Below are 23157 nucleotides of genomic sequence, written 5' to 3'. Positions count from 1 at the left end.
TCCTTGCTGCTTATGAACTTGTTCCCGAAGCGTATAGGCAACGCTTTCGCAATCACAAAAGAACAGCAAATCAGACTTTTGTAGAGTTTGCTCGTGAAAAAGCTACTCTTTTTGATAGATGGATAACAGCAAGTAAAGTTCCTGACTACAACTCCTTACGTGAACTGATACTGCTGGAAGAGTTCAAAAATGGCCTGCCAGAATGCATTGTTGTACACCTTAATGAACAGAAGGTTTCCACTTTGAAAGAAGCAGCTGTGATAGCTGATGAATTTGTGCTGACTCATAAAACTGTTTTTGTGCAGAAACGTGAAGTTACCACCAGAGAACCTCCCCCACGAAAGGATCCTTCAAGCCCACGACAGACTTTTGCTCCAAGGACTGAAAGGGAATGTTTCTATTGTCATAAACTTGGTCATGTTGTTGTTGAATGTCCCGCTTTGAAGCGCAAGAACCAGTCACCAAAAGGAGTAGGCTTAATTAAAACCATCTGTGCTGAGAGAAGGGATCAAAGTGAAGGAGTTGATCCCTGCTTCAAACCCTTCCTCTTAGATGGCACTGTGTCATTGACTGGGAAGCCTGAGGATGAAAAACCCATTCGAATACTCAGAGATACGGGAGGGTCACGATCTGTGATTTTTATCTGATGTATTACCCCTGAGTGACCATTCCTCTTGTCATGGTAGTATTCTGATTCAAGGAGTTGAAATGGGCTATGTTGAAGCTCCTTTGCATTATGTACACCAAATCAAAGTTGGTTAATGGCATCTTCTCTGTGGCAGTACGCCCCTCATTGCCCATAAAAGGGGTGCAGTTTATTTTGGGAAATGATATTGCTGGTGGAAAAGTGCAACCTGTTCCCGAAGTAACAAATGATCTAGAATCAAACTTGAAGAGCAACGACTTAGCAACATGTTTTCCATCTGTTTTTCCTGCTTGTGTTCTCACCAGGGCTCAAGCAAGACGTAAAGCTGCAGAAATTGATTTGTCAGACTCTTCGTTGGCTCAGGCTCTGGCTACAGATGATTTGCAAACCCTGATTGATCTTAAAAGTGGTTCAAAGGATACTACTGAGAAGTGGAAGGATCTCCATCTCCCACAGTTAGACTTGCCAGTCACACGTGAAAGCCTTGTTGCTGCTCAGAAGTCTGATCCCTCATTGACTAAATGCTTTACTTCTCTTTCTGAAACAGGAAATAAAAAGGCTTCTTATTTCTTGGAAGATGGGGTCTTGATGCGCAAGTGGACTGCCCACCCAAGTTTAACAGCGGACGTAGAGGGAAGCTGTTCTGATGACTGTGACTGGAGCACTACTTATCAGATTGTTGTGCCTCTTGAGTATCGTCACTACGTAGTCTCCCTTGCACATGAGCACCCCCTGTCTGGTCATTTGGGAGTTACAAAAACGTACAACAAGATACTCAACCATTTCTTTTGGCCAGGATTGAAGGCTGATGTAGTTGAGTTTTGCCGCACTTGTAAAACATGTCAGATTGCAGGAAAGCCAAACCAGACAGTTCCTATAGCTCCTCTTCATCCTATACCAGTACTTGGTGAACCTTTTGAACGGGTCATTGTGGACTGTGTTGGTCCATTGCCCAAGACAAAGAATGGTAATCAGTTTTTACTGACTGCAATGTGTACTTCGACTCGTTTTCCAGAAGCTGTCCCACTCAGGAGAATAACTGCACCTTTGGTGATTAAAGTTTTGACAAAGTTCTTCACTACTTTTGGTTTACCAAAAGTAGTCCAGACAGACCAAGGAACTAACTTTCTGTCTAAACTTTTCAAGCAGGTCATGCAGACTCTGGGGATTAAGCATGTTGTGTCAAGTGCATACCATCCTGAGTCTCAAGGAGCATTAGAGCGCTGGCATCAGACACTCAAGGCAACTTTGCAGAAATACTGCTTGGATACTGGAAAAGAGTGGGATGAGGGAGTACCCCTGATGGTGTTTGCCATGCGTGAAGCTAAGCAAGAGTCCCTTGGGTTTAGCCCAAATGAACTAGTGTTTGGTCATTCTGTTCGGGGACCTTTGAAGTTGTTGAAAGAACAGTTCTTGTCAACAGATCATGTTGTGAAAACTAATGTTTTGGATTATGTTTCACAGTTCAGAGAGCGCCTCCATAAGGCCAGGTTGGCAGCTGCAGAAGCCCTCTCCTCTGCTCAGGGGAAGATGAAGAGTTGGTATGATAAGAAAGCCGTTCCTCGATCTTTCAATCCAGGTGACAAGGTTTTGGTTCTTCTACCAACTGCTAGCTCTGCATTGTCTGCCCGCTTCTGTGGACCATATCAAGTGGATAAGAAAGTAAATGACACTGACTATGTGATTAAAACACCAGATAGGAAGCGTAAAACACGCTTGTGCCATCTCAATATGCTCAAATCCTTTCATTCTAGAGCTGACTCTTTCTGTGGCACCGCAGATAAGCCTGTGGCATCTCCGTCAGAGCAAGTCTCATCTCCAGAAACTCTCTTGTTGAACTCTTCCTCAGGATTGAGGTCAAGTTTAGATGAAGACGGGCTCAAACTTTGTGATGCCAGCTACCAGAATGCCAGAATGCTTAATTCTGAGGTACTGTCCCAGTTGTCTATATATCTGTCCTACTTGACCCGTGAGCAACAGTTGGACATTGAAAGGCTCGTCAACATTCATTTAACACTCTTTGGGGACATGCCTTCCCGTACTACTGTAATAGAGCACGACACTGATGTTGGGAATGCAGTGCCTATTAAGCAGCATGCTTACCGTGTGAATATGGCGAAAAGGGAAATGATGAACACAGAAGTAGACTACCTTCTGAAGCATGGATTGGCTATCCCAAGCTATAGTCCATGGAGTTCTCCGTGCCTGGTTACGCCAAAATCAGATGGAACACCTCACTTTTGCACAGATTTCCGCAAGGTAAATGCAGTAACAGTACCTGATTCCTTCCCACTGCCCCGTATTGAGGACTGTGTTGACAGCGTCGGATCTGCTGCTTATGTGAGTAAGCTTGATCTTCTTAAAGGTTATTGGCAAGTACCTCTGACAGAAAGAGCATCAGAAATCTCAGCTTTCGTAACACCTGATCACTTTTTACAATATACAGTCATGGCATTTGGAATGAGAAATGCTCCTGCTACCTTTCAGAGGTTAATGTCAACTGTATTATCTGGTGTGGCGAACTGTAATGTTTATCTTGATGATGTGGTCATCTATTCTTCCAACTGGTCAGAGCATGTCGACACTTTAACCACTGTGTTCAAGCGTTTAGCTGATGCTTCCTTGACCCTCAACTTGGCTAAATGCGAGTTTGGTAAGGCTACAGTGACCTACCTTGGAAAGGAAGTTGGGCAGGGCAAGGTTCGCCCTATCAGTGCAAAGGTTAATGCCATTCTTAACTTTCCTGTGCCAACAACATGCCGTGAGCTGCGTAGATTTCTGGGGATGGTTGGTTACTACAGGTGTTTCTGTAGGAATTTTTCTGAAGTCGTAACACCACTGACAAACCTGTGCAGCCCGAAGGTACCATTCATTTGGAGTCCTGAGTGTCAACATGCTTTTGAATGTGCAAAAGGTCTTCTGTCGAGTTCACCTGTTCTTGTTGCTCCAGACTTTTCGAAACCTTTCAAGCTTGAAGTGGATGCCAGTGAGGTGGGGGCTGGAGCTGTTCTTCTTCAGGATGATGGACAAGGAGTGAGTCATCCTGTCTGCTTCTTTGGCAAGAAGTTCGATACTCATCAAAGGCGGTACTCGACAATTGAAAAGGAGACTCTGGCCATGCTTCTGGCTCTTCAGCATTTTGACGTGTATGTGGGATCTACTTCCCAACCTGTGGAGGTCTTCACTGATCACAATCACAATAGCCAGGGGACGTAACACTCCTCTTTAACTTTAAAGTGGAAGCATTATTATCAAAACTGACATTGTGTTCTAGTCAGTAATATTTGAAACTACTGACTGAGCCCATAAACTCAACAGCAAAGTGTTTGCTGAGGTCATAGCCAGAGATTAATAACAAGTATGACTCTCTGCATTGAATCATCTGTTATTAATCTCTGTCTCTCTTCCACAGCATGTCTTTATCCTGTCTTCCTTCTCTCACCCCAACCAATCACCAATCTCTGAGCCTGGTTCTGCTGGAAGTTTCTTCCTGTTAAAAGGGAGTTTTTCCTTCCCACTGTCACCAAAGTGCTTGCTCATAGGGGGTCATATGATTGTTGGGTTTTTTTCTGTATGTATTATTGTAGGGTCTACCTTACAATATAAAGTGCCTTGAGGCAACTGTTGTTGTGATTTGGCGCTGCATAAACAAAATTGAATTGAATTGAAACGATCAAAAGAGCTGAGGGCTGTTTTCCCAAAAATTTCTATGCAAGCTGTGCAAGAGTCGGCCCCTGCCAGAGAAAAGCTACAAGCTTTAGGCACTTTGTCTTCACCTTTTATACCCAGAAGCCATTTCAGTCTTTTCTGTACAAATTATTCTCACAACCACATTTATAATCAGATTATAGTTTAGAGTTATAATGCTAGCACAACAATCGGACTACACTGCAACAGCTCAGAAGGATGTAGTAACAGTTTCTAAGTTCTTGTATAAGTCAAATAAAACTGAAATTCCGTGTGGATGTGTGTGTGATGATCTATTTGAAGTCAGACGGGAAAGTCGCTCTTTGTAGCAAACTCTGCGTTTCGTTACCGGCAATCAGCAGGAGGTGTATTTTAGATCAGCGTCTCCACCACTTCTCCACCAGTCCGTCACGCCAAGTCACCATTATTGTAAATACACAATAAACCAATGAAAAGCAATTCCTGCCTCCGCACTGTATTTTGCATTTGAGTCCACGTTCTCTCTCTCTCTCTGGCCACCCAGCACTAACAGTACGGACTGGCCACTATGGACCCAGCAGACACAATCCCGAACGCACTCACCAAACAGGGCACTGTAATAGGCCAACAAGAGTGAACGTTACAGTTAATCAATGTAAACTCATTAGTGATAAGCAAGGGGAAACCCTAGCCAGCTGCTCAGTTTTCCCGCAGCCGTTCCTGATGAGCCCATTTTCCGTGACCCAGTTTCTCTCGCACCTGATGCTTTCTACGGGGAATTGGGTGGGTGCAGGGTATTCCTGTTGCAATGCTTGCTGGTTTTCAAGCATTGTGGAACTGGCCAGTAAAAACAGCTAACCTTGTCCATAATATTTTCAGGCTCCATGGAATTTGACTAAAAATAATCTCTGACTGTGGCCCCTTCACTTCTCAGACCTGGAAGACCTTCTGCACCTCGATTGGTGCCAAGGTTAGTTTAGGTTCTGGTTTCCACGCCCAAAACAATGGTCGAACAGAAAGGTTAAATCAAGAGCTTTAGACCATCCTCCGAAGTGTCACCTCCCATAACCCAGACACCTGGTCCTCACACCTCTCTTGGGTGGAATACACCCAGAATTCACTCACCTCCTCTGGCTCTTGGATGCCAACCACCACTATTCCTGGAAAATGAGTTGGACCTAGGTGTTCCTTAGGTGCAACACCATATGGAATGCACACAACAAATCTGGGTGCATGCCCGGGAGGCTTTGCTGGCAGCATCATTATGATGACCAGTGCCGGACGCCTGCCCCTAGGTATGAACCAGGTTGAAGGGTTTGGCTTGCCATCGACGATGTGCCCCTTAAAGCACTGTCACGCAAGCTCGCACCCTGTTACATAGGCACTTTTGAGATTGAGACAGTCATGAGCCCACTAGCCGTTAAACTCAAATTACCTACAGCTCTTCGCATTCATCCTACATTCCCCATCTCACAGATCAAGCCAGTTCACTCTAGCCCACCGGTTTCAGTTTCATCTGGAAATCAGGTTGGAAGTAGCTTTATCCTGGACACTCACTTAGATTTCCTCCACTCACGTCCACTTCCCTGCAGATTCAAGTAAGCCACTCACCACACCCACTTAGTTTTCTGATCCTCTTACCTCTGATCATTAACTGTTCTTTCCTGTGTTGGAGTGTCTGTTCCCAGAGACCCTAATCACTTGCATGGCTGGACCAGAGCTCCCAGATTCACACCACATCACCATTACTGTAAATACACAATAAACTAGTGACAAGTAATTCCTGCCTTCGCGTTTGGGTCCACGTTCCCTCTCTCTCTCTCTAGCCACCTGGCCATAAAACTATTGAAGGATTTCAATTTCATTTGGAAGTGCTTGCTCAAATTAGAATACCAATTATTATCCAGCCTTGCTCAGACAGTGCACTCTGAGCAGATAGAAAAACAGTGAAAATGTCATTTTTGCTGTATTATTCGCCTCCCACTAGCTTTTGCAGTTGTCGTAAATAGTGTTGTTGCAGGATTGTTTACTTCCACCCACACATTCTTCACTTGTGAGATCAAGAGGAGGGAGCGAGGGTTAAATGAATAAATTAGACCTCAGCCGCATTCTTTGCAAATGTGTGGAAAAGTGTGGTTTTATGTGATGGGTGGGGTTAGCTAGTCAACAAATTTGATTGAAAATGCAGAAAGGCATGACTGAACAATAATGCAAGGGCATTGAATGTAACTTGGAACATGCATTTTTCATTTAGTTGCATTGTTAAAAGAAGGGCTGTTTCAAGAACTCCAGAAAACACTGAGCTTAATATGTAAATAGATCTGCCTTTTAGACAAGTGACATGCTAAAGCTACTAGGTTTTTGACAAGATCTATGTGCATGTGTGTGTGTTTGCGTGTTGGGAGGCCTCGGGGGTAAACAGCTCTGTGACAGTGCAGTGTGTGTTATCTGCACTAGCTGTTCCGTTGTGCAGATAGATGAGATGCTCAGGGACTGACGATACTCCAGCTGCATACATGCCTGTGTGAGATTCCATCTCTCTTTGTTCTTCTATATGTTCATGCCCTCCACATTTGCAATAAACCCAATGTTGTTTATCAGCGTTTTTTTTTTTTTAAATATATCATTCCACTGTGATTCTCAGAAAGACATTTTGTGTTTACAAGATAACTATGCGAAAGCAAAGGTTTGATTTTGTGATTGTGACTCATTTCAGTGTGTTGAGTATCTGTCTGGTGATGAGCACAATCTAATGTTTCTGTCAGGTGCATTTTAAGGGATCTCCCATGCTCATTTTCAGAGGTGGAAAGTAAGTATAAATACTTAGTTACTGTACATAAATAAACTTTACTTGAAAAGTTTTAAAATGAAAAATGTTACTTTTACTCCCCACATCTTAAAACACATATCTGCACTTTCTACTCCTTACAGTTTTGAAACAGGCTTGTTACTTTTGATTTAACATTTGAGGACAGTTTTTACTTTACCTCACTGCCGGGCTTCAAACATCAAACTGATTTGAGCCTAAACAGTCAGACACATGAAAGGCAGTCCTGTTCATGTATTAATCACCAGGGAATAAAAAGATGGCATAAAAAGACATAGAGATGAAAGAAGCGAAAAAACATGTGCCACAGTCAGTGTTTCATCAGGAACTCAGTGGGATCAACAACACTAGAGGCCAACTTCAAGTATATACTATGTCACCACCAAGGAGGTGCCCTTTCTTTACTGCTTCTCTGCATAGGCCTGAACCCCCTCAGTGAGGTCATTGACAAGACTGGCTACGGATACGGATACGGAACGGAGCAGGCATCAGCCACCTCCTGTACACGGATGACATGAAGCTGTATGCCAAAAGTGAACGAGACATTCACCAATCCACAATACAAGGCTGCAGAGCCAATCAGATGATTTGATGGTTGGGGGGGGTCATTCCCCATACATATGGAACATGTAACGGAGTGTACAGATGGCAGAGAACTACTTGCTGTGTTGGTGATGTTAGTGAGCTGTCACCAACTACAGAAACCAACTCAGCTCTTATCAGCAATTTTATCTTGCATTGCAAAACAACACAAAGTGCATGAGGGAAAAGACTCACACACTGATTGTTGTTCTGCTTGTCTCTGAAACCTGTGGCGACAAATCAGACAGGTCCAAACATTTGTGGAAGTTTAAAAAAGTTACAAACTACAAAGTAAACCCTTTAACCAGTCTTTAAACAAATATCAATTCATCTGAAGAGATTTCAAAGCAGATTTAAATATTTTTACTTGACAGCTTCCTTTGCTCTTTCATGTTTTCTCTGCATTATTGTAGCATCTTTACATCGCAATATAAAACGCACTGAGGTGACTGTTGTTGTGATTTGGTGCTATAAAAATAATATGTAATGTAATTTCATCAAACATTAATACATGTAACAAATATGTAGATATCATTATCCCAGATATACAGTTTTCCTGATAGCAGTTTTCTCTGTGATATAAGTGCTTTACTAATAATAATAGTAGTAATAATAGTAATACCTTTCACTGTGATGTGAATGTACAAACTGTACTTGTAAGTATAAGACATACATAAGGTTCCTGCGCTCAGCCAAAACGTGAGCCTGCAAACTTTGACCTTTTTTTAAAATTGATGTAAACCCCATCATCTCGTATTTCATGACTTTTCCTAAAAAATCTTTATTAATTTAGCAACTCAGATTCATTTCTATACACATTTTAATATGAACACTACTAACACACGAGCCAGAGCTAGCGAGAGCCGATGGATGAGAATGTCTATGCAGAGCAGCAGGTGTAAACTGTGCAGCACTGATAAGAGTCCAGAGAATCTAAATCGGACGGGTTTCAGACCTGAGGAGCACCGCTGTGCACAGCTGCTGGTAATCAACTTTTTTTGTTCTACACTGACAATAATTAATACATTTCAATGTGTTTTTTATTTTTTGGTCCCAGCTTTTTTGGTGTAAGTAAAACCACACCTTATCTACTTTAACATTCTTTGATGTTAGAAGAATTTAATTATTTACATTTGTTGGATATTATTTTGTTTGATGTGCTCTTTTTATTAGTAATTATAATATATATTACATTTTTATGATCTGCACTGAAATAATCTAAATCCTAAACTTCAGCTGTAACACTTCTCACCCACTCTCTGCAATGGGCTCTGTCCTGTGCAGTACTTTGCCCTTACCTTATGACAGATGGGACTGACATAAATCAAAAGGCCAATTTTCATCTCACAAGGTTAACACCAACTTATTTAAAAGTATAGTGGTGTATGGAGCCATGTAAATTTGACATTCTTATAATGTCATTGACTAAATCAACACCAACTGCAGAAACAACACCTCCCTCAACTTTTATCTGCAATATAAATCTTATCTTGCATTGCAAAGGAGCACAAAGTGCACGAGGTGAAAGAATCACACGCTGACTGCTGTTCAGTATATCTCTCATGGTTACCTGTCTATGTTATGTCTCACCTTATGACCGTTGTAATAGACTGAAAAACAGTAGTTACTGTAAGCTGTCTGGCAACATATTATATACTTATCCCCACAGACTGAGCTCCTAGCTTTCGAGTGGTATCTTTACTATTAACATGACCACAGTTATGATTTATGACAACCAACACACTTTGTAAAGGGCAAACCCCCAAAACAAAGTGATCAAAATCAACTCTTGAACAAACAATCATACTAAGTGCTTTAATGTTTGGCTAACATTTATTTGATGTGTCCTTTGATTGTTTTTAAGTTAGGTTCATGCCCTGTTTGTTCACGTGTGTCGAGGGACACCATGGAGCTTCACCTTTTGTCATGTTATTCATGTTAACCTGTGACATGTCTGTGAAGGTTCTCAGTCATCCAGGTCATCGTAGTCAAAGGAGCTTGCAAAGAAAAGCATCTGGACTTCTTTAAGTTGCTTGAAGACGTTTCACCTCTCATCCTAGAAGCTTACTCATCCGTTAACCTGTGACCTAAACCCACAAATACGAAACAAGTACATGAGGTTTTGCCCAAAAATAGAAGTTGTGACATAAAACTTGTCAATAATCCAGGTGAATCTCCAGAAAGCAGCTAAAATAAAGTCAAAGCAAAAAAGATGAACATGGAATGCTAAAGTATGCAAAAGTTTTTCTAATTCATTAAAACAGGAGTAAGAATTGTATCCATTATGTTGAAACACCTAAAGATTTTCTACTCCATCAAACCAAACGGTGTAGCAATTACCTGATGTTTTCAGGTGTTATGGCTGTGCTCGTTCTTGAAATCATTGTGTTAACTCACCAGTGAACACATGCTCTGTGTGTGTGCTCAGTGTTACATCAGAGAGTCATTATGTAAGACTGACATCTGCTGGGAATAGAGTGGGTGATGGTAATGGGCTGCAGCTTCATGGTTGCGTCCCTGTGTGTGTGTGTGTGTGTGTCTGTGTTTGTGGGTTTAGCTTGTTTGTTTGGTGCTGTAAATAATCATTTACATATATAAATACACATTTGTAGCTGTTTTAGCAGCAAGCTCAGTGGGCAGTGACACACCTGAGCAACATCAAAACAGCTACATCTCTTTTATATAATCATATCAGCTGTCAAACAACAACCCAGCCAGCATCTGGAGACGCGTGACAGCCCAGCTGACAAATTATTAATTTATGCTCATTATATCATGCTTTTTCTAAAGGGTGCAAAAGGAAAAATATTAGATAAAGATTTTGGGGCATAAAAGATAAATACATAGACAGCGGTGCAGGATATAGAGACGTGTAAGAATGACATCTATCACACTCACAAACTAGGAAAATGAGATTATATCAGGGTTACATTTGCTACTAAAAACCACCATCTAGCCTTCTTTGGCTTTTCTTCTGTTTTCTGTCAAGATGATTCCACATTACTCAAATCATTCTGAGGTTCGGACTCTGGGGAGGCTAATCCATGACTGATAGTGTTCCACTATGTGTTTTTCTGCTGGGGTACAAATGTAATTAAGATCATTGCCATGCTCATTATCTGATTATTTCATGACAAATATTAAAAAAGGGGGATTATAAATAAACATTTCTAAATGAACAATGAAGTCATTAATAAATGCTTCAAAAAGAAAAGAGATTTAAAGAAAAAAATCAATCAATTCTGAATCATAATTAAAAATCAGGTTTTCAAAATATTTTTAAAAAATACAATTTAAAGAGAGAAATACATTTTGCTTTTTGCTGTTACTATTAGCTCTAGACTAACTGTTGGATTAGCTACTGGATTAACTTCTTCATTTAGCATTCCTGTGACTCTTTTAGCTAATTAGCCAAAAGAGTGAAAAATTAGTCAGGGACACTCACTCGTGCTGAGATACTTCTACACTGCTGTAATCCCACCTCCACCTTTAACACCTCTGTCTCTCTGTCCTCGTAGATATCCTGATCAACTTCACGTAATTCTCTGCAATGTCTCTCCAAAACTGAAGATTCACTATCAGCCTTTTCCTCCTTGTAACCTCTCACTTCTTCTATTTTGACCTCTTCTGAATGCTTTCTGGTAGTTCGTCATCCCACCAGCAAGTCTCCTTGTCCAGAGGATAAAGTTTCAGTTGTACTTCCCGAGTCATGTGGTAATGGTGTCAAATGATAGTGATAACAGAACTCAATTTTTCTTTGTTTGGTTTCGGGGGGAATTCTGACAGGATTTTTTTCCCCAATTAATTGAAAAGATAACTGAAAATAAAGAAGAGAAAGAAAAACATATCAATCGCTGTCATGGTCCTGAGTCTGCCGACTCAGTGTTTTGTGTTTCTTTATGCTTTTGTTTATTCTGATTATGTATTCCATTATGATTTGCCATTTGTTAGGTTTCTGTTCTGTACCTGCCCTGGTCCCACCTTCCGTGTTCTCTCCCTGTCTCGTCAGTGTAATCAGCGCCAGCCGTGTCTCCCAGCTATTTCCTCTTCGCTCCGTTCACCTCTTGTATTTAGTGTCTGCGTCTTCCCCTACTCGTTGTCGCGTTAAGTTTATGTTGTATTACTGCCCAGCAATAAAGCTGAGTGTTTTGAGTTTACGTCTGCCTCCGAGTCCTGCATTTTGGGTCCTTCCTCCCTGCCTGCCTGCACACAGTCATGACAATCACACAGTATTATTTTATTCTAAGTGGTCATCTTCATGTTACTGGACAAAGAAAGATGTGATTTGTGCAACTGATGAATCTAAGGTGACTGTTCACTTCAGTTTTTTCTCATTTTTGGCTCAAATCTGCTCTCCACCTAATTATGATTAAAATTTTATGGAGTCGGGCCCCTTTCACGATTATCAAACAACCCATAATTTTAGGGAAAAAACAGAATACTGAGCTGCCTGCTCATATTTCTACAGATGAACATTTGCTGCTTCGATTTCTTCATCTTTCTTGCCTCCAAACTCTTCCAGCTTTAGACACCAAAATCCTTCAGTGTAATAAACAGGGGAAATGAATTTAACATGTATTGAATGGCTTCCATCTTTTCAATTTTCAGGGGGGCCGTCAGGCTGAGTTTAAGAGCCCTAAACTGGTAGACGATAAGTTAATCCTTTTATCCAAATCCTTGCTGCAGGGCGACTGAAATAGATGCTGAAATGGGAGCTGAGAGAAATCTGGAGACAGAGGAAAGTAGAAAGGATGTGATGGGAGAGTAAAGAATGGGAAAAACCAGATGGAATTAATAAAGATGAAGGACATGTTCGTTTTTATTTGAATGAGAGGTGAATGAAAATATTGTTGGAGTAAAAAACATCGTTATAAAGCAAGCAGAGGGGGTTAGAGAGAGATGAGAGTGTCCTGCACTAAAGTTGGAAATTTACAGTTAAAAATCTTTGAATATTAAAGTCAGTTCATGTGGAAAAAAAGGTTTCTTCAAACACCAGATGCTTTTAAGAATGTGGTGATTCTGGGCTAAAATCCTCAGTATTTCCTTAGTGCAAGGTATAATTTGATGCAGTCATAATATGTGATTACACGAGGTATCTGTGGTGTGAAGTGGTTAATCCAATACTGTAATACTGCATTGGAGCGATCAGTATTCTTCCATATGGATGTCATTTACTGCAGTATATCTTAGCTGTTCCTAGGACTGCGCTCTTCTGGACAGAGATCTCCGATGTTGTTCCTGGGATCTGCTGGAGCCACTCGCCTAGCTTGGGAGTCACCGGCTAGATATGGTCGGGCTCACCTCTACGCATTGCTTGGGCTCTGGAACCAGTCTCCTGGAGAGGGGCTGGACTCTGTCTCAGTCTGGAGTTGCCCCTGGTGAGAGGCGGCGGGCTGGGGTGGGTATTCTAATGCGCTTATGCGCCGAGTGGCAGTTCGGAGTATCCAGCCTTCTTAGAGTCCCGGGGGGGGTGCTGGAAGGTGCTCCACCTGGAGACTCTGTTGTCCTGCTGGGAGACTTCAATGCTCACGTGGGTAACGACAGCGAGACCTGGAGGGGCGTGATTGGGAGGTACGGCCTCCCTGATCTGAACCCGAGCGGTACTTTGTTATTGGACTTCTGTGCTAATCACAGTTTTGCCATAACGAACACCTTGTTTGAACATAAGAGTGTCCATAAGTGCACGTGGCACCAGGACGCTCTAGGCCGTAGGTCGATGATCGATTTTGTAATCGTATCACCAGACCTGCGACCATATGTTCTGGACACTCGGGTAAAGAGAGGGGCAGGCGAGGACGCTGGACAGGCCTGGTGCACCTAAACGCATAGTGAGGGTGTGTTGGGAACGTCTAGCAGAGGCCCCAGTCCGCGAGATCTTCAACGCACACCTCCGGCAGAGCTTCAACAGCATTCCGAGGGAGACTGGGGACATTGAGTCCGAATGGACCATGTTTAGCGAGACGCTAAACATGCCGAAGCTGCTGCACTGAGCTGCGGCCGCAAGGTGGTTGGTGCCTGCCGTGGTGGTAATCCCCAAACAAAATGGTGGACACCCGAGGTGAAGGGAGCCACCAGGCTGAAGAAGGAGTCCTATTGGGCGTGGTTAGCCTGTGGGACTCCAGAGGCAGCCGACAGGTATCGACAGGCCAAGCGGAATGCGGCTCGGGCAGTGGCTGAAGCAAAAACTCGGGTGTGGGAGGAGTTCGGCGAGGCCATGGAAAAAGACTTTCGGACTGCCTCGAAGAGATTCTGGCGAACCTTCAGGCGACTCAGGAGGGGAAAGCGGTGCTCTACCTGCACTATGTATAGCGCTGGCGAAGCGCTGCTGACGTCTACTGAGAAAATTGCCAGATGGTGGAAGGAATACTTTAAGGACCTCCTTAATCCCACTGACACGTCTTCCGAGGAGGAAGCCGAGTCTGGGGATGAGGGGAATGACCCGCCAATTTCCGGGGGCGAGGTCACTGAGGCAGTTAAACAACTCCTCGAGTTCCTGAAGGCTCTGGACGTTGTAGGGCTGTCCTGGTTGACACGCCTCTGCAATGTTGCGTGGAGATCAGGGGCAGTACCCGTGGACTGGCAGACCGGGGTGGTGGTCCCCATCTTTAAGAAGGGGGACCGGAGGGTGTGTTCCAACTACAGGGGGATCACACTCCTCAGCCTCCCTGGTAAAGTCTATGCCAGGGTGCTGGAAAGGAGAGTTCGTCCACTAGTCGAACCTCGGAGGAACAATGCGGTTTTCGTCCTGGTCGCGGAACACTGGACCAGCTCTTTATCCTTGAGGGTGCATGGGAGTTTGCCCAACCAGTCTACATGTGTTTTGTGGACTTGGAGAAGGCATTCAACAGTGTACCTCGGGGTGTCCTGTAGAGATGGCACGATACCACTTTTTTATGTCCGATACCGATATCATAAATTTGGATATCTGCCGATACCGATATGAATCCGATATAGTGTTTTTTAATCAACAAAACTGTTTTTTTTAAATATCTTGCTGCATTTTGTATAAGTTCATACTCAAGTTTAAAACAACAACTACACTAAAGCTATTCTGTTATACCTGTATGCAAAAAAAAATAAATTTCATAGTTCAGCAATACTGATCAATCTAATAAACTTAAACCTACACCATCATCCCTATTCTGGTATTTTAAAGAGTACTTAGCGTAAATATTAAGCAACCTAACTAATAGGGTTCCAACTCCCAGCAACAACAAAAATAAATAAATAAAAAATAGGGAACCACCCCTCACGCTCCACCTCATGATGCTTAATCGACGTAATCAACCTTAATTTGATGCAGTGTGAAAAAATAAATGCACAGAAATCAATAATTTTTCAAGAAATATTAAATAGATTCAACATCTTTCTTCAACAAAATTGCAGACTGCACAGATGGTACCTTCCCAAAGGAAAAAGTACTATAGCTTACTAGGGTATATATATTAGACTTAATAGTCACTATATACAGTAATTGACTTCTATTCATTTTACATCAAATTAAAACTTTGGGTGTAAGATTCGGATAATTATTTATTAAAAGCTAGACATTTTAAATGAGAATAAGAAAGAAAAGTATGTCTTTGTGCCCCCTTTTCCCTGTTAATGCCCTATTGGCCCCCCTGGCTAAACTTTGCTAGATCCGCCCCTGCAGTTACCAGCCGTCAGCTACGTAGAAAAAGATCCTGGTGTAGAAAGTAATAATAAATAAATTCTAACAACAGCTGATCAAGCTTAAACGTGCTGCTGTTGTTCAGCCGCTGGTTTCCTCTTTCTGGTGCAAAGTGGGCCAAAAACAAACTAGAGACACGGACTCGCGACAGAAAAGCCGATCAGCTGATCATTAAGCAGTTTCATGATTGAAGTAGCAGCCAGAAGAGGCAGTCGCTCCATATATCGTTTGGTAAGCTTAACGCAGGAATGCTTTACAAACATTCAGAGATGGACTTACACACTTGCTTTACTTCTCTCGGGGATAACTTTGTCGGAGATGAAATGCCGGGTTGCTAGCGAAGCTCCACATGCTATCCAGACCACCAACAGGTCCCGCATGCCACAGCTGCTCTATCACGTGATGCATACTGCTCCGACGTGCTAACGTTCTGAGGTGAGTTACGGCGTGTTGCAAGTTTTGTGAGGTGCTTTCGTGATATTTAATGGATCGGATTACATTTTTTATTTTTCTCCGATATCCGATCCAGTAATTTAGGTCAGTATCGGACCGATACCGATACGTAATATCGGATCGGTCCATCTCTAGTGTCCTGTGGGAGGTGTTGCGGGAGTATGGGGTGTCTGGCCCATTGCTACGGGCCATTCGATCCTTATACAACCGTTGCAAGAGCTTGGTTTGCATTGCCAGCAATAAGTCGGACTCGTTCCCGGTGGGTGATGGGCTCCGCCAGGGCTGCCCTTTGTCACCGGTTCTGTTCATAATTTTTATAGGCAGGATTTCTAGGCGCAGCCAAGTGGCGGAGAGCTTTCGCTTTGGTGGCCTCAGAATCTCATCTCTGATTTTTGCGGATGATGTGGTTCTGTTGGCTTCATCGGGTGATGCCCCCTGGGTGAGGTGTTCCAGGCATGTCCCACCTGGAGGATGCCCCAGGGCAGACCCAGGACATGCTGGAGAGATTATATCTCTCGGCTGGCCTGGGAACGCCTTGGTGTTCCCCCGAATAAGCTGGAGGAGGTGGCTGGGGAGAGGGAGGTCTGGGCCTCTTTGCTTAGGCTGCTGCCCCCGCGACCCGGCCTCGGATAAAGCGGATGAAGATGGATGGATGGATGGATTATAGCTAATAGCTTAGCTCTTAGCCAAGTCAGCATGCTTCTTCACGTGTTGCTCCTCAGTGTGCCAAACACTTTGGAACAAGCTGCCTGCTGACCTGGGATCAGCTACACCTGTGTCATTTCTGTATTTTATTTGTATGTTTTCACTTCTTTTTAGGCATTGTAAAACCTCCACTGGCTTTTATCTTCTGTGTTAAGCACACTGAGTTTAGGTATAATGAAAAGTGCTACACAAATAAAATTGCCAGTAAGCTTAGTTTCCATGTAGAAAGTGAGGGCACTGTGGATGTTTGGATGAATGCAGTAAGTTGACTTTTACTTTACTTTAAACCTCTAAGTTTGTAAAAACCTCATAACCTCATATACTTAAAGATACACTTTGTCCTCTTTCAACACTTAAACCGACTTTTTCACTTTTCAGTAAAGACCCTTATTTTATAACACACACTGACACTTTAATTGATTTAACCCTCTCAGGCTCAAATTAAACTTTTTGTTGCTAATGCACAGCCAAGTCCTGCAGTGGTACTTCTGAGTAAAAAAAACTAATAAAATATGTATGTGGGGTAATCAGGTTGTTAGTTTTTAACTGTTGCAAATCTGCAACGCCTGCCTTGAGAGGGTTAAGTGGTTACATTTGCTGACAACTTCCTTTATATACCTAAAATGACCCTCTCCACACTGACACCTGATTTTTGTAGAACCCACAACAAAATCTATGTAATCTACATGGTCACGGGTTATTTCAGGTGCAAACATTTTAGTCTCACAACTTTCATCATGTCAGGTTTCAGCATTGTCCCTCCAGGAATTTGCTGATATTTATGAGTCCTTATATTGATGAGATCATTATTTTCTCTTACTTTGAGACAATGATTGTTATGTTCTTGCTGATAAATCCGTGTGGCGGTTAGCTGCCCAGACGTGCACGGGAGAAATCGACGGTGCTGAACAGGCCAACCACGATAGTTGTGGAGTGCGTCGATCTGATGTGTAGATGCATTTATAGGCAGGTTAGGGTTTCAGAGGGGTCTGCACTCACAACAAAGGGCACTCCATTTGATGCTTTACACTCTTTTAAGTTTTCATTTCTTTACATTCTAGCTATTTTGAATCTTAAATGGTTTTCAGTTTTTTAAAGCATACAATTATAAAAGCTCACAGTGCCTTTTTCCTTTAGCCTGAAAGAAACTTGTGTGTGTGTGAGTAAAACAGCAAGCAGGTGTAACAGCTGTTCATTCATCCCGATGGTTCAGTCGACTCTCATCTGAACGGCAGCAGTGAAAGCAGCTGTGGAGAGACTGAATAAATCACGGGAGCTAAAAGCAGGACAGCAGAGACAGAAAGAGGCAGGCTTGCTGGTCCCCGAGGAGAGTCATACAACACCTGAAATATCTTTGTTGCCCTGCAAAGGCCGCAGGCTGTGGCGCTGCTGGCTATGCCAAGAAAAATGGATCTAAAGTCCTTGCTGCTGCCCCAGAACAAGATCTCTGCAAAGCAACATAACTTATTGGACTGTTCATTATTGTTGCACTTTTAGTTTCTAACCTCTGTCTTTACTGTGACACGCACTCTTTTGTAAGTAGTTTATACATATGTCACGCCTACAGTGCTATTACATATTACTCAAATGGCTCCAACCACCCAAGATCTACAACTGAAGAGGAGGTGGTGGGGTGGGTGCAGTTTTCTCTGTGGTGGGGTTGGGTGGACTGTCCCGGGCTCTGTGGGGCCGGGAGGCGCTGCTGCACTGGGCCCCGGTCTGGATGGGCCTGGGCCCCCTTTCCCTGGCGGGTCGCAGAGTATGGGGGTGCCTACTGGGGTCAGCGGAGGAGCTGGCCCCAGGGAGGGGTCACTTGCCCCTCCCTTCCTTCCCTCCCCATCTCCAGCTGCCTCCCCCTTCCCGCTCCACCACAACCACCCACACATGCAGGACCTTGGAGTAGGGGTATGTCACCAGGGTGCAGAGGAGGCTACCCCCCCCCCCCCCCCCCCCCCCGCTCTGTCCCCTTCTGGCTGCCTCTGCCTCAATTTTATCCCACAACTTAGACATTCACATTACTCACACTCTCATTACACATACATATAGGATCTTGGGGGTGGGCACGATACACGGAATCCAAAGTACCATCAGGGTGTACACCCCACCCCTGGCGTCGTTGCCCACCTCTCAATTTTAAATACACGTAGACATTGAGGGCTAGCAGGAGGGACCATGCGCTTACCTGCTGCTCTCTGGCAGGTAGCTCCATGACCTCCTGGGTTTTAAATGCACCTTAGAACACATATGCATCAACACTACAATGAGCGGGTGGAGGGAGGTTTGGAGTCTTCTCTCACCCCCATTCTCTGCTGCCTGCTGGAGCGGGGGGGCTAGGAGGAGGAGTTGGCCGTCCGACTGCGGTCTGGAGTGTGGGGCCTCCCTGCTGCTGCGGAGTCGGGGCGGTCTGCCTCTCCCCACCGCAGGGAAAAGGGTAGCACCACCTGGGTCTGGGTGCAGCTCCCCCCTCCAGGGGCAAGGGTACCTAGACCCGGTTTGTAGAGTACGCTTGGGGAGTGTGATCGTGTGTACAGCGTCTCTTTATGTCTGTCTCCACGTTGGTTGAGTGTGGAGTAAGTGCATATGAGAGCATGAGGGTGGGAATGGATGTTTGTGTCTGTGTGTGTATGTCTGTGTCTATATGTCAGGTTGGGTATCAGACGTCACCTCTCTGGGGACATCTCAGGCCCTCCAAGGTTTGGAGGCCTATCTCCTCCTACCACCACTTCCCCTGCCAGTGGCGGACTCCCTCAGACATCGGTGCGTTGGTGGTTCTTTGTGTCTGGGGGTGGGCGTCCAGGTACACACTGGCTCACTCCTTGGCGGCCGCTTATCGGGGCCTGGAGCCTGGGGCTCACTCGGGCCACTTCGGAGGTGGGGTATCCCCGGCCTCTCGGCCTGGGGCTCGGTCACTCAGGCACGGCTGGCTGCCGGCGGAGCTCACGGGCGCGTCACTGCAACTCCCCCTGGCTTCTGCTCCGCGGCTGCTGAGTGAGCCCTCATCTGGGACTCTCCTCAGCTCTTTCTGGGACAGTGGCGCGGCTGCCCCTCTGTTGGTCTTCCTTAGTCTCTTGTGTTCTGGGGGCCTCTGGATGTCTGGAGTTTTGATCTCCTCCATACCTGCTTCATGCCCTGGAGGACGGGGCTGTGCCCCCCCACACCCTCTAGCAGATCATTACATGAAGGAACCTTTTTAAAAAAACAAGCGCGTCCATGCTCACAGGTGTACACACGGGTGATCACACCCACAAACTACACCCTTTTTGGCTCCTACCTCAAAGCACACTGCGTTCTGTTGATCTTATGTGCTGCACAATAATGTTTAATATTTAGTATTTACTGTCATATTCCCATATATCAATGTGATGTTGTTTATTCTATTACTCTTGTTCTCTTCTGCTTGTTTTCTTTTTTCTTTCTCAGCAGGTGATCCAGGTGATTGATATATGCATTTTTTTTTCTCTGCCCGTTCTGTTGGTTTTTGTCTTTTGCCCTTCTCCCCCGTCCCTCTTCTCAGCTGTTTCTCTTTCCCTCTTTCTTTCTCCCCTTCTTTCCCCCAGTCAAGTCTGTCCCGTATTCAGTAAGTGAAAATAAAACAAACAATAAAAGGTGAATCAAATGGACCATCACGGCAAGGCTGGGATGGTCAATTTGGTAAAGTAAATCCGTTGGGCATCTTTCTTTGCCTTTAGACAACAATTCTGATGGCAAAAGAGCCAAACGGGACAGGCAAAAAAAAAAAAAAACCCAAAAAAAAAAAACCAAGATCTACAACTGACAAAACCAGAGGTACCCTATGATATGTTATGAAATGGATCCACTTTGGGCTACACTTGCTACAGCGATTTCCTTAGTGCGAATGTGGTTTGTCCTTTCTTGGACCACTGTTAGAGTACAGGAGTACCATCAAAGCATTAAAGTTTTACTTCAATTCCATTCAGTTTCATTTATATAGTGCCAGATCACAACAGCTGCCTCAAGTTGCTTTATATTGTAAAGTAAAAACCCTACAATAATAGAGAGCAATGAGATGACTCCTATGAGGAAACACTTGGCAACAGTGGGAAGGAAAAACTCCCATTTAACAGGAAGAAATCTCTGGCCCAACAAGGCTCATCCATCTGTGTTGACCAGGTGGTGCTGAGTGGAAGGAGACGGGGCAAAAGTGATGATTAATGCTAAATGGTCTTAAGACAGAGAGAGAAAAGAAAAAGAAAACAGGTGATTAAAGAAGAAACACCCAGTGCATCATGGGAACCCCCGGCAGCCTACGTCTATTGCAGTATAACTAAGGGAGGATTCAGGGTCACCTGGTCCAGCCCTAACTATATGCTTTAGCAAAAAGGAAGGTTTTAAAAGTCTTAAAAGTAGAGATAGTGTCTGTCTCCTGAATCCAAACTGGAAGCTGGTTCCACAGAAGAGGGGCCTGAAAACTCAAGACTCTGCCTCCCATTCTACTTTTAAATACTCTAGGAACCACAAGTAAACCAGTCTAAGTGCACTATTGGGGTGATACAGTACTATGAGGTCACTGAGATAAGATGGGGCCTGATTATTTAAGATGATCTACGTGAGGAGCAGGATTTAAAATTAGATTCTGGATTTAACAGGGAGCCAATGAAGGGAAGCCAATACAGGAGAAATCTGTTCCCGTCAAGACTCCTCCTGCAGCATTTTGGATTCAGTGATGAACTGATCAGTAATCCATCAAATGAATCCTTTTCTCTGAGCCATTTAAGAATATTTGGTTTTAATGTCATTTTCAAAAATAAAAATAAAAACCAAGGGCAGCACAGCAGCACTGAGTTCAACTCCATCACCTGACTTTGTATGCAGAGTTTGCATACAAAGTCAGGTGATGGAGTTGATCTCAGTGCTGCTTGTTCTCTTTGTTCTCTTGTGTCTGTGCGGTTTCTCTCCCTCCCACAGTCAAAGCACATGCAATTTGTAGGGGTTAATTGGGGGTCTAAATTGCCCATAAATGTGAATGGTTGTCTCTCTCTGTGTTAGACATATGTCAGATGGGCAATTTGTGTAGAGTGTACCCCCCTCTTGCCATATAGTAGCTACGATAGACTCCAGAGAAAAGACTATGGATAATTTTAAAAACAAAAGTGCCCGAAGCTTACGTTAACCTTCTGACAGGACCAAAAAAGATTGTTGTATTTGAGAACCTTTGCTAATGTGTGAATCATGGGCTTGCATGGTTGAACAGTTAAATCTAAAAACAGTCATCAGTCAGAACCACATCAAAGTAAAAGAGATCTAAAGTAACATATTTTCTCCACTATTGCTCATTTTCAGCTAATAGTAAATGTTTTGATCATCACTACAAAACTTATTTGAGGATATTTAATTTTTATACTCCATCTTTTAAACGTTAAGTAAGTTCAAAGAAATAACACTTTGGGCAATTGTTCAGTTAGGACTGAAGGTGTCCAGGTAGGGTGCAGCAAGATACAAGAGAGAGACAATCGACACAGGACAAACAGGCAGCATAAATATTTAAATGGCACGTTGTCATATTCTGGTCCATTTAGGGAGTGTTTAAGGCTACGTTCACACTGCAGATCTTAATGCTCAATTCCGATTTTTTTATATCAAATCCGATTTTTTTGTCAGCTTGTTCACACTACAGATAAAATGCGACAGCAAACGTGCTCTAGTGTGAACGCTCAAAACGGCCCGCATGCGCAAAAGCAGATGTCACACACCACGCGCTCTGTTTAGAGCAAACAGTATTGTTTGACTGATGGCCCTTAATATAAAGACTTCGGACTTTACGTTTCCCAATTTTTGCTTTAAGTTATTCTGTTATTTACATAATAATGTAAATAACCTAATAATTATCCTTATTGCTGTTTTAGAGAGGAGCGGTGCTTCAAAGGATAGCTGCAGATTTCTGTCAGAATCTGCCGATTATACAGTACAAATAAAATGTTCACGCTGTCTTCCCAACAGTTTCACTGACATCTACACTGGATGGCCAGGAAGCATTTGCGATGTCTTATTGGGTGCTTCTCCTGCGCTGATAATTAGCGTCTGTCTTGTGTCAGTGACGTAAAAGAAGGATTTAATGCGACATGACCGTTCAAACAGCAGTCGCTTTCTAAAACATCGGATATGTATCTGATTCAGTACCACATACGAAAGTGACCCAGATCGGATTTGAAAATATCGGATTTGTGCCGTTCACACTGTCATACCATGATCGGATATGGATCGCATAGGGTCAAAAAAAACAGATTTGATGCGCTTTTGCCTGCAGTGTGAACGTAGCCTAAGTGGTTTCTATCAAGGTGCCTTCCTTTGATTTTGGACAAATGTCCAAAACTTGTATCCAAAATAATTTTGTTACTCTATTAACTGATTTATTGTTTCAGCAGAGACTTTGTTGCCGTGTCATGATGCAGTGAAACTGCTACTGTTGCACGGCAGAAACTAATGCAACATCCAACATGTTGATGTTATTTCTCCTTAATTACTCACACGCACACCTCTACATGGTTTCCCTGTGGATTTAACCGCCTCAGTTGGTACAGCCCAGATTGATGCTCTTACCAGACTAAAAGTATTGTTAGCCAGTGACCAATGGTGTGATGGGAATCA

General features: G+C 43.6%; 1 protein-coding gene across 4 annotated transcripts in view; it reads right to left on the bottom strand.

Moving 5' to 3' along the window:
• The window catches only part of LOC309701800 (nuclear receptor ROR-alpha A-like), a 176424-nt gene that overhangs the window by 89474 nt on the left and 63793 nt on the right, over positions 1–23157 (bottom strand). Inside the window, exon 1 of one of the 4 annotated variants that reach the window (XM_082526036.1) lies at positions 9640–9688. The exons of the other annotated variants lie outside the window; for them this stretch is intronic. Coding sequence (XP_082382162.1) covers positions 9640–9673 — 34 coding nt within the window. The 5' untranslated portion in view covers positions 9674–9688. Of the gene's footprint in view, positions 1–9639; positions 9689–23157 lie in introns of those variants that run through there. 4 annotated transcript variants of the gene reach the window in all.

The sequence above is a fragment of the Aulonocara stuartgranti genome, assembly GCF_965226115.1.
Source record: "Aulonocara stuartgranti genome assembly, chromosome: 1".
NCBI lineage: Eukaryota > Metazoa > Chordata > Actinopteri > Cichliformes > Cichlidae > Aulonocara > Aulonocara stuartgranti.
Note: the sequence above shows the minus strand (reverse complement) of the source record. Positions and strands in the feature narration are given on the sequence as shown.